Raw genomic sequence first — 15641 nt, forward strand, 5'->3', positions numbered from 1 at the left:
GGAGTCCTGGGCCCTCCCCTCAGAGCCCCAAGGAATACAGCACCTTACAGAGTGCTGAAAGAGGCCTTGCATGCGTATGCATGCTCAGTCATGTCCAACTCTTTGTGACCCCATGGACTGTAGCCCACGAGGCTCCTCTGTCCGTAAAATTTCCCAGGCAAGAATACTGGAGCTGGTTGCCATGCCCTTCTCTAGGGGATCTCCCCAACCCAGGGATCAAACCCACATCTCCCGCATCACCTGCATTGGCAGGTGGATTCTTGACCACTGTGCCACCTGGGAACCCCTTAAAAAGTGTGTGCCGACTGCCCACTTTCCCTTTTCACTTTGGCCACCAGGAAGCATGGAGGCGAGCGCTAGTTTTACATGCAGCTCCTACGATGGGCTTTATGTCTCGCACATGTACGATGATTTCCCCAGTCTTCTGTTTCAATTTACTTAGTTTTTGTTCTCGTTTGTTTTTAAATTTATATTCCACCTTTTCATTGTTTTGGGTTTCTATATAGGCACATGCAGCCTTGGATGCAAATGAATGTTGACAAATAACAAAAACATCAGCCTCCCCTTAGTCCAGGCTCCTCATTCTTCAGAAGAGGTAACTGAGGTCTGGAGGGGTGGTGACTTTCTGTCCTGGGGATGTTGCCCTTGGTCTGGGACTGGCAGCTCTGGAATGTGGCTGGACCTGGCCCGGTCACCAGCCTTAACCGGCAGGGCTGTTCAGGATCCAGGGAAGGTGGGCTCGGGGCTAAGATCTCCTCCTCTCCTTTGCCAGCTGAGCTGCAGAGCTGCAGGGACCCCACCTGCCGGGCGGTGGAGAGCTAGCCGCCGATGAGTCTGCTTGAAACTGCTCAAGTGATTGATGCCTTCTTGCAGGTTGATCTCCAGCAAGGGAGCTCATGTGGATTTTGCCAGCTTTGGAGAGGGTTCTGTATCCAGAGTGTGAGAGAGGATCTCAGCCCAGGCTCCCTGGGGCAACACTCTACTAATGGGAGCGGCTCTCAGGAGTTGGAGAAGGCATGTGCTGTGTGGCAGGGAAGGGCCGGGCCAGCTCAGCGACTGTGGCTGCATGTCCAGCTCCTGCTGGGAGGGACATAATGGGAAAGCTGGGAGCCTCTGGGGCCTTCCTGAACTTGCTTCCTCACCCATAAATGGGGGCCCCAAGACTGTTTCCAGGATCCCTTCTAAGCCTGACATTCCTGCAGTGCCTGTGGGCTTTGGATGGCAGGAGGAAGGACCTGAGTCTCTTGCCTGCCCAGCCTCCTGCTCCTCAGAAGGTGTGGGGCAGGGTCTCTGAGCCTCAGCCTCCTAATTTTCCACGAAAATATTAGCGGAAGAGCCACATTTGCTGAGCATCTGTGACAGGTGCTGACTTAAGTGTATGTGACTCATTTAACCCTTGTGACAGTTCCGAGGTAGCTGCTGTTCTTAGCCCCATTTTAGAAATAAGGAACCATGGCACAGAGAGGTTAAGTAACTTGTCCACGGTCACATAGCCATGATGTGCAGAGCCAGGACCCAGACCCACGTGGAGTGAGAGTGAGGCTGTTACCCTGCATCGCTGCTGTGAGGATGGCAGGCTATTCATCTGGGACTCAAAACGTGGAAGGTGCTCAGTTGATATCAAATGTATCCTAGTGGCCTGGACCTGGCTGTCATCCCTTCCTTCAGGCTCAACTTCCAGCCTATCCTTGGGCCCAAATGCCCAAGGCCACCTCTGCCAGGCAGGAAATCTCATGGGCTCACCTAGAGGCTGCTGGATGGGCCTCCCACAGCACATCATCCTGTCCCCTGTGGTTGTGCCTGACTCTGGTGCCCTGGCCCCACTGCAGGCTAGCGAGGTGATGTCTCACCTCCCGCCAGCTCGAGCTGGAATTCTCCGTGCCTTCATCCTTCTCCCGGGAGCTCTCAGCACCCCATCAGCTGGGACCCACTGCTGAGGGGCACTTCTCCCTGAAGCCTGCTGCCTGGGCCCAGCCCAAGGGGACCTTTGGGTCAGAGGATGAGGCCCAGCCCGGGTGCTCTAAATAGTAGCCCCCCAAAGCCCATGGCAGGGCAGGGGACCCTGTTAGGACTCATGTCAGCTCAGTCCAGCCCTTTCTGATCAGCTGGACCCAATCAAAGGCATCCCAGCAACGCCTGCCCAGACGCTGGCACCTGTCACAGATCACCCTGCCAGGAAGCCACCAGAAACCCTGTTGATACAATCCCCCCACCCACCCGTCAGTGGAGCCTGGGCTCTGCCGGGACCCATGCAGACCTCTGTGACCTTGTCCCAGCCCGCTCTCGCCGCAGCCCTCTGGGGAACTGGGGTTGTCCTCCTTTTGCAGCTGGAGAAACTGAAGCCCTAGAATAGTTAAGACAGCCAGAGGAGAGGGAGGTCCTCTGAGAGCGATTGGGGTGGGGTCGCTGGGGAGGGACCTTTCCTCCAAAGTGAAGGATTTGAGCTAAGAGGGGCGGGAGTCATGTCTCCCACCCTATGGCAGCTGCTTCAGGAGGATGAAGCAGTGGTTTGGAGTGGCTGGGGCTGCCCAGGGGGAGAGGGGCTGTATTCACACTCCAGGGGCAAGAGAAGAGGGGGTGTGGTGTGAAGGAGAGCAGTGCTGCCTGGCCCACACCCCCCTCCACCCCGCGGGACTCTCCATTGAGCAGAACCAGGATGGACAACAAGGAATCAGCAAGTGTAAGCCAGGGTACCCAGGGTATTGAGATGAGGGGTTCCCATAAGGGAGCGTGGCCTGAGAAGGGCCAGGGGGTGCCGTCAGGGAGGGTTTCAAAGAGGACTGGCTTTCAGTTGGCTTTTGAAGATGAGTAGGATTTTGCCTGTCAGAGGAACTAGGATAAACACAGATTCCAATGAGGTGTTTTTAAGGGGGCAGCAAATTTGGGGGTTGGGAAAGGAGGATGAGGGAGTGTGAGGGGATACTGGAGTGCCTCCCCAGCCAGAAGGCAGCCCTGTGCCTGTCTGTGCCTTGGATCCCTAGGGGTTGGGGAGTGACTTCCTGCTCCAGAACTCAGAGAGAGCAAGGCCCCTGCCCAAGGCTGCGCAGCCTGCCTGCCACTGCTGCGGCCCTTAGGTGCTGCCTGATAGGCTTGGACTATATCCTGCAGATCCCTGGAGCCATGGACGGTTTTTAAAGTAGGGATCAGCCCGTGCATTTTAGAAAAACAGTTTCGCATTTTTAGAAAGAGGAACTCTGAGGATGGTTCATACTTAAATCAAAGGCCTGAATCCCTATCAAGGAAACTGGGCTTTGTGAGTGAAGGAAGAAGGGGCCAGCCTTGGAGTGCCACTCAAGTCATTCCACCCATGCGTGGGGAGCGTCCTGGGCGTTCACACCTGCCTGGGTGGTGGTGGGGGGGAGTTGTCCAGCCAGGGGCATGGGAGGCACCCAGCAATGCTTCTGTTCTGCCGCCGCTGAAGGGGGCACATCCCCTCCCCTGGAAGTGCCACTGGTCTGGATGCCCCCTGCCCCACTGAGGCCCCTGTGCCCTGGGGGAGGAGAGCCAGAGGAGATGCTTTGCGGCCTCCTCAGACCAGGAAGTAGCCTCTGCCCTCCCCCATCTTGAGACATTTCCTCCAGATGAAATCACATCCCCAGCAGGGGAACAGGCCCCCATTGTGAAGGGCTGGGGTCTCGAGAGAAAGGGCGTCTTTCAGGCCCTCAAAAATAGCAGTCCTGAGATTTATGAATCCGCATGGAGTAGCAGGGCCCATCCTTACCACCCCCCAGCAGCAGCACAGGCCCTGTCATCACCACCCCCCACCACCCCTCCATGACCTGGTGGTGACCAGCCGGAGAATCTGCAGGCCCGGGCAGAGGCGCAGCTCGTCCACCCGGTTCACACGCGCTCTCTCTGCTTCACCCTCCTGAGCCAAGACTGCTGCTGGCTTCGTCCAGCGCTGCCAAGGCCTCTCATATGGTCCGCACCAGACCCTTAGCAGGTGGGGACCATCGACATTTTACAGATGGGGAAACTGAGGCACAACTAGTAAGTCATACTGTGAGTAGGTGGTGGAGCCGGGGTTGGGAGCCAGGCAGTGCTGGACCTGGGATTCTGCAGTGGCGAGCTGGCCCTGGAGGTTGCGGGGTGTGGCCCCCAGACCTGTTACGAGGTACCCTGGCGGGGTCAGCCCGCAGCCGCCCTGCCATGTGACCTAGGTGGGACTGGCACTGACCACCTGGCCGTCAGCTGGGCGCCCCTCCTCGTCGAGCTGGGGGGCAGAGGCTGCCACGCGTCATATCACTACAGGGGTCTTGACAGATCTTCAACCCCCTCTGCAGGGGTGCCAGGCTCCCTGCCCCCCACTTCTACCTGAGAGCTGGATGGTGGGGCTGCGCCTGAGGTTATGAGGTGATAACATGTGAGTTGAGGGAGTTTTAGCCATTCTAGACTCTAAAGGAGAAGGGCTGGGAGAGGAGGCGGTTGGGAAGGGTTCACTGGGTGTACCCCTGAAAGCGAGATGTCCTGGGCTCCCGGCAGGGCAGCCCGTGCCAGCCTCTCTGGGACAGCCCTCCCCTTCCTCTGCCGGGGTCTGGCCTGCTGAGAGCGGCTGCTGCACCTGCTGGGACCTCGCAGCGGTTTCACGTGTGTGTGAGGGACTCCTGAGCCCAACCCCACGCGCCTCCTCACCCTCCGGGGGCCACCTGGCGTCGGGGAGGGGCTGGCGGCTGCCCTCCCAGCTGTTGGCAGCTCCGTCCCCCGCAGCCCGCCGCCGCCCACGGCGTCCCTGCCCCTCCCACCCGGCCGGTCGGCTCCTTCCAACCGAAGCCGGCGGCGCGGTCAGCCCCTCGCCGACAGGCGACTGGAAGCCCCGGCCTCCCGCGGTCCCAGACCCCCGCCCCCGGGCGCCCCGCCACGCAGCTCCGGGCTCTCCATCCTTCTCCCGCTTCCCAGAATCCGCGCTCCGACTCCTCCTTGGAGAGAGTGGGATGATGTCACTTCCTGAGGGTGGGGGGAGGAGTAGGCACGACCCCAGCAGACTAGCACGCCCGCCCGCCAGGCCGCCACCTCGCTGGAAGCAGCCTGGCAGCGGCCGGATGAAGCGGCTGCACCCGGGAGAGGGCGACGGAGACCAGCCGGGCCGGATGTGCTGGGCTGGCCACCTGGCCCCACATCCCCTGGCCCACCCTAAGAGCCGTGCCCACCGGCCGGGGAGACTTGGCCACTTGCCGAGTGATGCTGGTCTCCACGGATGCTCTCCTTCCCTGGAGCCGTCACCGGGGAGAGGAAGACTTGCCGCCCACCCAGGACCAGGTGCCATGTAAGCCTCTGCCAGCCTGGGGGCAGCGGCCCACCAGCACCTACCCTCCAGTCGCTGGGGTTTCTCTGTTGAGTTGAGCGCAGGGCTACCCTGAGCCCCTCCCCGGTGTCGCGCCACTGCCCTGGTTCCTGGGGCTCTTGGGGGGGGACCAGACTCCTGGGCCCTTTCTCCCCAAGCTTCCCTGCGGCTAATTTGAATTCAGCTACTTCAGAGAGTTGGGATCTGGGCAGTAGAGACTGCATGGCTCAGGGGGAGCGTGGAGGGTGGAGGGCAGCTGCCAGGAGGATGGGATACCCCCAGGGCTTGCCCACTGCCCTTCTAGCAGAGAGGCTGGGCACCCCAGCCACACTCCTGACGCCTCCCCTGCCCCCGCCCCATCTCAACCAGGTCCTTCCCTACCAAGGGGCGTCGCTGTTGTTGGGGATTCTGTCTGATGGGTACAAAATCAGGTCATAGAGTGTCCTCCCAGCATTCCAGCAAAGCACAAAACGGAAGACCTCATCCAACAGATATTTACTGAGCACCTACTATGTGCTGGGTGCTCCCATCCTCCGTGTCAGCCCCACGCGTGTGCTCACAGCCCACCTTCCCCAGTGCCTTCAGCCTTCCACCTCCCTGGCTCAGCTCATGCCGGCAGACAGGCTCAGGCTTGGGCTGGGAAACCCCGACCCCATGCCAAGGACTGCAGGCACTGGATATGTGGGTGGGGGTCCCCTGATCCCATGGAGGAGGGTAGGAATAAGCCCAGGTCTTTAGTGGAGCTAAGCAGTTCCTATTGGGGCAACCACAGGCTGAGCCGATCTCAAGGGGCCTGTGCCACTCTTGGGGACAGGCAAGTCCTCAGGGATTAGACTGAAGCCAGTGTCTGGCTACTGCAGTTTTTGATACTGGCTCCAGGGGGATGGATATGGTGGGAGGTGGGTCCTGCCCAGGGATGGGACTGAAGCCCTGGGGATGTTGGACTGGGAGGATGCGCCTGCTGCTGGGCCTGCCTGGCCAGAAGCACGGTGGCCCCGGATGTGGCCGTGGCCCAGGCAGCCTGGGGGTCCTCTGCTCTGTTTCAGGAGGTGAGCGCCAGGCCCGCTGAGCCTCCGCAGAGCCGCCAGCCATGCCCGGGATCGTGGTGTTCCGGCGGCGCTGGTCTGTGGGCAGTGATGACCTCGTCCTGCCAGCCATCTTCCTCTTCCTGCTCCATACCACCTGGTGAGTCTCGGGGCCATGCACAGGCCAGCGGGGCGAGGGGGGCTGCATCACAGGCCTGGGGGAGGCCTTCTGACCCTCTGTCCTGACCCTGTCCCAGGAGTCAGTGCTGAAACATCCACCCCCTTTAGGGCAATACCCGCGCAGAGCCCAGAGACCCTGCCTGGCCACTCTAGGAGCTGACCTAGCCCTGGGCTCCCTGCTCCCACTGCCTTGTCCTGGGTGCCTGTGTCCTCAGAGGGCCCCGCTGCCTGGTGGACGGTGGTGCCCTGCCCAGATCAGTGAAGCCCTCCACCTCGGAGTCCAGGCTGGGCGGGGCCACCTAGCCCTCTCATGTGTGCATTCCCCAAGGTTTGTGATCCTGTCCGTGGTGCTCTTCGGCCTGGTCTACAACCCGGACGAGGCCTGCTCCCTGAACCTGGTGGACCACGGCCGCGGCTACCTGGGCATTTTGCTGAGCTGCATGATCGCCGAGATGGCCATCATCTGGCTGAGCATGCGCGGCGGCATCCTCTACACAGAGCCCCGCGAATCCATGCAGTACGTGCTCTACGTGCGCCTGGGTAAGGGCCACCCACCGTGGGCGGGGGGCTATTCCGGCCCTCCCCACCCCCACCCCCTCCTGTGCCCAACGTTCATTCAGCCAGCACCGGGGGCCAGCAGCGAACAGCCAGACTCCCTGCACCCAATTCTGGACCAAGGGTGGGCAGACTGCAGCCTGAGGGCCAAATCCTGCCTGCTGTCTATTTTTTTTTTAAATAAAGTTTTATTGGAACCCAGCCACACTCACTCATTTAGTACCTACCGCCTCTGGCTGCTTCTGCACAACCATGGCAGAGCTGAGTTGTTGTGATGGAGAGTATGACCCACAGGGTCTAAAATATTTACTCTCTGGCCCTTTACGGAGAAAGCTTGCCGACCCCTGTTCTGTCTAGGCTGTGTGTGTCTCTTCAGCTGCTTTGTGATCCTTCCCCAAACAGCCCCACCTCCCCATCCTGGAGAGGCCCCTCAGGAGCCTAGACCAGCTCCCTGAGGACCCACCTGTCTCCTCCTCCTGGACTCCGGTTCAGCTGCCTCCCCCGGTCACTCCTGCTGGACACTCTTGTGCTCCTGTGCCTCAGCTTAGCCCTCTTCTTATGTTAACTCAGGGAGGAGCCCTTTGTGGGTCTCATTTTGCAGATGAAGAATCTGGGACCAGGGAGGTTAATTAGTTCCCTTAAGGTCACACAGCTAACAAGTATGCAGGTGTCAGAGATTTGAACCCAGGTTGTCAGACTCCAAAGCCTGGACTCTTGGCTGCCACATGGGGCTGCCTGTGAAGCTGGGGCTTCCAGCGCTGTCCCCGGGGTGGGTGGGGGGAGCATCTGTCCTCCCCCCTGCTCCCTACACCCACCCCCATGTCAGCCCTGGGCTCAGCCCTGGACAGGGCGCCTTGGGCAGCTGGTTCGCCCCTTTCCTCTTTTTGCCTCAAGTGCTAGAGGCCGCCTCCCTGGGAACAGCCATTTCCATGAAATGAACACCCTGTCCCCCAGTTCTCACAGCCCTGAACCGTGGACCTCATCACTCTCATTTTACAGTGGAGGAAATGGAGGCTCAGAGATTAGGTAACTTGCCTAAGATACAGTATTAGTCACTCAGTCGTGTCTGACTCTTTGCGACCCCATGGAATGTAGCCTACCAGGCTCCTCTGTCCATGGGATTCTCCAGGCAAGAATACTGGAGTGGGTTGCCATTTCCTCCTTCAGGGGATCTTCCCAACCCAGGGATCAAACCTGGGTCTCCTGCACTGCAGGCAGATTCTTTGCCACTGAGCCACCAGGAAAGCCCCATGTCTGATTCCAAAGTTCATAGATACAACCCTAATTCCTGAAAGAGCAGGGAAATGCCTCTTCCTCATCTGCCTTTCCAGTTACCTTCTCAAAGAGGTGTCAGGGCCTGAGGGCACGCAAACCAGGGGATGGGACGGCCACACTCCCTGGGCCTCTGCATCTCGAGGCCTGAGAGAGGGGTGGTGGGTGGTTTGCTGCTGAGGAACCGGGCCCAGGTTCCAGGGCCTCCCCATCCTTCAGCCGGGACCCTGCTCTGCTTGCAGCCATCCTGGTGATCGAGTTCATCTATGCCATCGTGGGCATCGTCTGGCTCACCCAGTACTACACCTCCTGCAACGACCTCACTGCCAAGAACGTCACGCTCGGTATGCTGGTCGGGCCTGGGGTGGAGGGGCCAGGCCAGGTTAGAGAGGGCAGTGGGAGGGACACAGCATCCTTAACCCTGGGTTGGGGGCTTCCCCAGTGGCTCAGTGGTAAAAGAATCCACCTGCCACTGCAGAAGACTAGGGTTCAGTCCCTGGGTCGGGAGGATCTCTTGGAGGAGGAAATGGCAACCTACTCCATTATTTTTGCCTGGGAAATCCCATGGGCAGAGGAGCCTGGCTGTATAGTCCATGGGGTCTCAAAGAGTCAGACCCGACTGAAGTGACTAAACAACAACACATTCCATGGACAGAGGAGCCTGGCTACAGTCCATGGGATCTCAAAAGAGTCAGATGTGACCGAGTGCCTGAGCACTCACTCACCCTGAGGTGCAGGGGACACGGGCAGCCCTAACTCTAACCCAAGATCCGGGGTTGGGGACCAGGTTCAAGGGTAGTAAGCTCAGATACCTTGAGAAGGAAATAGTTTCTGTGAGCTTGGCTGATGGATTGGCTGGGCGAGGCCGTAGCCTTCATCCCGAGGTCCACTGTCCCCGCCTTGGCGGGCCCTGGTCTGGGGGTGCACAGCAGCAGGCACAGAGCTGACCGGGGCACTGGAAACCCACATAGCCGTCTGCTCTGTGCCAAGGATGGGCCTGGCGGGGGGGTGGGGGTGGTCACAGCTCAGCCACGGGACAGCCATGTAGTCAGAGGCTGAGACTGGGGCCTTTGGAGTCTGACTCTAGGGCCCCAGGAGCATTTTGAGGTAGGAAGGCCCCAGCGCTCCTTTCTTCAGGGTCAGAGAGGTGTCCCCAGTGCCATGCCCCTTGGCTTCCCACCGCTCCTCCGCAGGGATGGTCGTCTGCAACTGGGTGGTCATCCTGAGCGTGTGCATCACAGTCCTCTGCGTCTTCGACCCCACGGGCCGCACCTTCGTCAAGCTGAGGGCCACCAAGAGGCGGCAGCGCAACCTGCGGACCTACAACCTGCGGTCAGTGGCCGGGCGGGGGCGGGACTTGCTGACCCCGGCAGGCAGAGGCCGGCCCCGCGCCTCCCTCACTGCATCTCAACCTGCATGAGCCTCAGGTGCTGGCCCAAGGCTCACCTCAGCTTCCTGGTCTGTAAAGTGGGAACGCAATCATTCCTGCCTCGTGCAGCTGCCGTGATGTTTATCAGAGTGATGAACACAGGCGCTCACAGGAGCTTCATGCTCGGATCACCTTCAGGACTAAAAACACCAGAGTAATAATAGGAAGCACTCGGACGAGCGAGCCCGGAAGTGTGCATATTAACTTACAGTAACTCCCTGAGGTCGCTGTTCGTGTCATCCCATAATACAGATGAGGAAACGGGGGCACAGAGAGGTTATGTGACTTGCTTGAGGTAGCACAGCTGGCCGTGGGCTGGGATCAAGCTCAGTCAGTCTGGCCTTAGAGCCCTGGCTCATAACCACTAGGTGAGGCTGCCTCTAGGATTAAGGGGGCTACAGGAGGTTAACCAAGGCAGGCTTCTTGCCGGTGGTGTTGGGGAATGTTTTGCACAGTGTTTTGGAGAAGGAAGGAGGCAGAGAAAATGAGGCAGGGCGTCCAGGATGGTCACAGAGTTCCTGTTTATTGAAAGAAGAAGAGCAGAGGGCCAGCTTAGGCCAGCTTAGGCCAGAGTCGCTCCTATTCATCGAGCTTCTGTCCGGGGTTAGGTCCTGCACTTCCACCCGCAGTCCGTTTCATCCTTTGGCCAATCCTGGTGCAGCTGTGAGACCCATTCTACAGATGAGCGGTCCGAGTCCCAGGGAGGGCAGGCCACATGCCCTGGGTCATGTTGGTTGGGGAGTGGAGCTGGCACTCCACCCCCAGCCCAGGGCAGCAGGGTTGGGAGCCCTCACCCAGGGGAGTGGGCTTCCCAGGCCCCCACCCCACCCTCCCACGCCCCTCCATCCAGCCCCGCTGGGCCCTCCACGTCAGCTGGGCCCTGCAACCAGAGCCACACCCATGCCTGGACTGGCCACCTCCCAGCCTCAAATGCCAGGTTTGGGAGCCAAGGCCCCAGAGCCCGTTGTTCCTCCCAGCGGCACAGCTGGCCACCACCGCCTGTCCCATTTTGCTCATTCCGAGCACGTGCCCCCACCTGACCTGGTTTCTGGGCTCCTGGGGCCCTGGGTGGGGGGGAATTCCCCTCCTCTACTCTGGATAATTGCCTTTGGGGCCCGGTGCAGCCAATGCCTTTACAGTGGAGGTGGTTGGCGGTGACTGTCATCTGAATTAGAAAGTCTTTCAGCAGTTCTGGGCCCTGTGAGTGTGGTAAGAGGCCTCAAGCGCCTAGACCCCCACCTGTTGCAGCTTCTCCAGCTCTTGGACGGGTTACTGTGACTACCTCTCCGGCTCTCCCCCCGGCCCCCTTGCTCTGCTCTAAGACCAACGGAAAGTTTTTCTTAACAAGGACGTTTTTCAAGCCTGCTGACCCTTCATCTGCTTCCAGGTTTGGCTTTGTGCACAAGCCATGCTGCTCCACACCAGTGGGTTATTTTAGTTTCTGGGAGTTAGGGAGCTGCTCAAGTCCTGGGCCCTTCTCCTTCCAGTGAAATCTGGTAGGGTTTGGGATGGGTTCTTCCCACCACTGCTCCTTGGGAGCCTGACCTTGGATCTCTGCTGGAGTGTCTGCCCTCCCTTTGCTTTAGTGAGCCCCAGGGCAGAGGGGTGCCGGGTCCATGAAGTTTCTGTCCAGAGGGACAGAGGCATTAGGCCAAACATGTCATTGGCTCCATCTTCCCCCTGGTGGGCATAAAGTGTACTGCAGTAGATTATGAAGTCAAGTGAAGTCGCTCAGTCGTGTCTGACTCTTTGCGACCCCATGGACTGTGGCCCACCAGGCTTCTCCATCCATGGGATTTTCCATTTCCTTCTCCAGAGGATCTTCCCAACCCAGGGATTGGACCCGGGTTTCCCGCATTGCGGGCAGACGCTTTACCATCTGAGCCACCAGGGCAGTAGAGTATACCGGACTTAATCTGCCAGAGGGAAGGGAGGAAATTGTCTTTGAATGTTTGACAGCCAGTTTGTTTAGAAAGAGTTAAAGAACGCGATGCTCTGGGAACTGAGCTTAGCCGACATGCTGTCCCTTCATCCAGCCCCCAGTAGAGGGGGGGACGTTGGCTTAGGATATGAGGCTGCCCAAGTCCCTTAGAGCTGGCAGGTTCCAGAAACAGCAAGTCCCTTGCCCTGTTTCCTAACCCCCTCCTGTTGCCCTGATGGCCCTGTGGCTTCCCCTGTCCTTGTGGCCCATAGCGCCGTGGCACCAGGATGGGAACAGGAAGCGGCTGTTAGCTGCAGAGAGGAGGTGGAGGCAGCGACCGCCTGGCCTGTCACTCCTGATGGATGCTAAGTGCCTTGCAGGCATCCAGGGTCATTCAGAGCCTGCCCCTCCTGACCACCCAGCACCAGGCTCTGAAAGGGCTGGCGGGGAGGGCGCATGTCACAAAAGCCAGCCAGCCCCTCTTGCTCAGTCTGGAAATGTACATTTTTAATGTTGGATCTGTGATCTTTATGCTCAAAACACACCGACCTCTGGACACTCAGCGTTGGAAGGGTCTCCTTGGATAACTGGCCAATCAATCACTCTCGCTTTGAGTGCAGACTCCTGGGTACCCTGCCTCCCCATCAGAGCAGCCATACCCACTGGGGCTGGGGGTGGAGGTGGGGGAATGGAGAGGAGCCAGCCATGCAGATGAAGGGCAGGGCCCTCTCCCCTGTAATATAACGGATCTAAGGCGCTGCAGCATGCTAAACTCATTCAGCCCCTTAAGCTTCCCCAAGTACAGAGATGAGAGAAATCCTTTCTGAGAGGGGAACAGGTCCGGCCAGCAGGTCTGCTCCCAAAGTGGAATAAATTGGCAGGGAGGCCCAGCACCCTGCTGCCATCTCCCAGGGCCCTTGGTTGGAGCCTTTGGAGTGGGCTTCAGGGCGGCCCCCAGTTCGGGCTCCCAGCTCCGAAGCCCCCGAGTGTGCTGGTGTCTTTGTGTCAGAAGCCGGAAGCACAGGCCCCAGCCTCAGCCAGCAGGAGCCCCTCAGGAAAAGCCCTGCAGGCTGACAGCTCGCTGGCCACTCGGCTTTGACCCGGCCCAGGCCTGTTGTCCCCCCAGACCCTCCTGCCGGGGAGCCCTTTGCCGGGGCCCTGGGAACAGGCTGCCCTGTTTCTGTAACGTCTGGGCCCAGCTCTTCTGGTCCAGCCCTCTGACCTCACACATACCAACTCTCCCCCACTGCAGGCACCGCTTAGAAGAGGGTCAGGCCACCAGCTGGTCACGCCGGCTCAAAGTGTTCCTCTGCTGCACTCGGACGAAGGACTCCCAGTCAGTAAGTACTGGGAAGTCGCCGCCCCGGGGCTCGGATCCTCGGCTCTGCCGGGTGGGGCGGGGCTGGGCTTTGAGCAGGACAGGAGGTGACAACCTGCTCCTCAGAGGACCTGTTGTCATTCACTGCCCGACTCCCTCCTGCGTGTGAAACAGCCCTTCCCTTCCTTTGTCAGGGGACAGAAAAATGGGAAGACCTTTTATTGACCCCCTTGGAACTTAGAGATGAGTCTAGGAGAAGAGGTACTCAAGTATCAGGGCAACCTGAAGATAAAGAAAAGCCAGCTGCAAGGGCCTCCCCGCTGGCTCAGCGGTAGAGAATCCGCCTGCCAATGCAGGGGACATGGGTTCGATCCCTGGGTTGGGAAGATCCCCTGGAGGAGGGCATGGCAACCCACTCCAGTATTCCTGCCTGGAGAATCCCATGGACAGGGGAGCCTGGCGGGTTGCCAAACAGTCAGACTAAACCACAACCAGCTGCTGGTCCTTCTGTAAAATCAGCTGCCATGAGGTCAGTGCGGCCCTCACCCTCCGCACCCACTAGGGCACTGCAGAAGGAAGGTGGGTCAGCAGTGGGTGGCCCCCGGGCGGGGGAGGGGAGGCAGGGCCCTGGGAGCCCTCCGTGGAGAGCTGCCCCCTCCTGTGCTGGCAGGGTCCTTAGGGATCATCTAGGCCCACCCCTCACTTTGCAGATCAGGCAGCTGAGGCCCAGAGAGGTGGAGTGACTTGCTCAGCGTCCCACAGCTAGGTAGTGGCAGAGCCAGTGAGGTCAGGAGACCACTCCTGCCTGAGCCAGCCAGCCAGTGCCCTCCATGGAAGCCACCGGAAAAGGCTCCAGTGGCTCCTACCCACCCGAAGCCCCTGCTGAGCCATAGAGTAAGTAATCAAGTGTAAGAAAGCCCCTCCCACCCCCGGAGGTTCCCTGGTGGATGGGAAGCACCCCCACGGGGCTCTCTGGGGGGTCTCATCCAGGGCACATCCACCCCTCCTGACAGGCAGATTGGGGGCTGGTGTTGGACCCTGGGGAAAAGGCAGAAGTCTTTTCTCAAAAAAGGCAGGGTGTTCCCCAGAAGCTGGGTCCCACCAAACACTGATGGTGGTCAGGTCAGGTCAGGTCAGGTCCCGCCCAGAGTTTTGATCGGCTCATGCTATGTTGATCAAACATTTGTACTGGATGCCAGGATTTAAAAATCGGGGGCGTTTGTGTCGAGTTCAGTATTTCTAGATTCGGCCCTTGCATTAGGCGTTTGAGTTTGCAGCCCTTGATTTTTCTTCTTTCACAAGTGCCAGACACTCAAAACCCAGCAGGAAAAAGCGGGTTGCCATGAGTCTGTTCCCACCACAGCCTCTCCTGACAGGTTAGGGAAGAGGTTCCAGGCTCCCACGTGTCGGGAGGCAGAGAGGACTCTGCACAGGGCTGGCAGGGTTGCCTCTGTCCGCATGCCCTCCCCCCAGCCCCCGGCCCCAAGCACGGGTGTCCTGAGGACAGAGCTTGCAGGCCAGCTGGGGGCCAGGGCCCCCGCATCACACGCCCCTTCTCCAGGTCCAGGCACATGGTGGGGGTCCCTGCACCTCCAGCTGTGGGCAGGAGCAGGGGGTAGGGTGGGGGGAGTGGGGGGGTGGGGGGTGGGCAGGGAGGCCTGAGACCCTGGGCTCCAAAGGGCGCTTGGTGGGGCCATTCAGGGTCACAGCTGGAGGGAGGTGGGAAGAAACAGCGTGGGAGAAAAGCAGCCAGGAGCTCAGTTTTGGCTCCTCTGCTGGAGGGAAGGGCGGAAGGAGAAACAGGCCGGCCTGCAGGCCTTGGTTCCTAGTCCTGGAGGAGGAAATGGTTCAGGGGCATCAGGCCAGTGCCTGAGTGCCAAAGGAGTGCCAAGGACAGGGTGGGGGTGGGGGCACGGGGAGTGGGGCCGGAGAAGGGTCCCTGCGGACGCCCATCCCCGGACATTCACGCCCGGCCTCTGTCCTCTCTCCTGCTCCCTGCCACCGCCCCCCGCCGCCTCCCCGGACCATGTAGGACGCCTACTCGGAAATCGCCTACCTCTTTGCCGAGTTTTTCCGAGACCTGGACATTGTGCCGTCGGACATCATCGCCGGCCTGGTGCTGCTCCGGCAGCGGCAGCGGGCCAAGCGCAATGCCGTGCTGGACGAGGTGAGCCCACACGCGGGTCACATCCCCACTCTGCCCTCCACCGAGGCTGTCCCTGCCACCCCCGGGTTCCACGCTCCCCTCCCTGCCCCAGCTCACCCTCAGCTAGCCGCCCAGGGTCTCTGCTCGAGCTGCTTCCCTCTGCAGGGCCCAGAGGCTGTCTCTACCCATCTACCGTCTAAGCACAGGGGCCCCACGACACACCCAGCTCTGCGCTCTGGCCTCTGCACTTACCTCAGCACCCGCCCCCCTGCAACTCGCCGGTCCTAGCTGGGGTCTCCCAGCATCTCGTATAAAATATGTTTTCTCCTGGCCTGGGCCGGCTCCCTCCCCTGGCATGGATGCTTTGGGTGGAAGGGAAGCAACTGGAAATATGAGGAGACCTTGGATTTGGAAAGCGGGCCGGGTCGTGGAAGAGCTAGAAACCACACACCCTTTTGGGGTCTCAGGGCCTTGGGGGGCAGACAGAGTGCAGAGCCCGGGCCCGGACCCCTTT

General features: G+C 59.9%; 1 protein-coding gene across 4 annotated transcripts in view; it reads left to right on the forward strand.

Moving 5' to 3' along the window:
* Positions 1-15641, forward strand: part of DAGLA (diacylglycerol lipase alpha) — a 66928-nt gene that overhangs the window by 31506 nt on the left and 19781 nt on the right. The window contains exons 1-7 of one of the 4 annotated variants that reach the window (XM_015103136.4): positions 4699-5263; positions 6328-6466; positions 6815-7026; positions 8556-8657; positions 9507-9645; positions 12916-13003; positions 15014-15148. In XM_015103136.4, coding sequence (XP_014958622.2) covers positions 6372-6466; positions 6815-7026; positions 8556-8657; positions 9507-9645; positions 12916-13003; positions 15014-15148 — 771 coding nt within the window. In that variant the 5' untranslated portion in view covers positions 4699-5263; positions 6328-6371. Of the gene's footprint in view, positions 1-4698; positions 5264-6327; positions 6467-6814; positions 7027-7962; positions 8068-8555; positions 8658-9450; positions 9646-12915; positions 13004-15013; positions 15149-15641 lie in introns of those variants that run through there. The other 3 variants (XM_060404298.1, XM_060404299.1, XM_042237641.2) reach the window with 3 other exon arrangements.

This window comes from Ovis aries, chromosome 21 (genome assembly GCF_016772045.2).
Source record: "Ovis aries strain OAR_USU_Benz2616 breed Rambouillet chromosome 21, ARS-UI_Ramb_v3.0, whole genome shotgun sequence".
Lineage (NCBI taxonomy): Eukaryota > Metazoa > Chordata > Mammalia > Artiodactyla > Bovidae > Ovis > Ovis aries.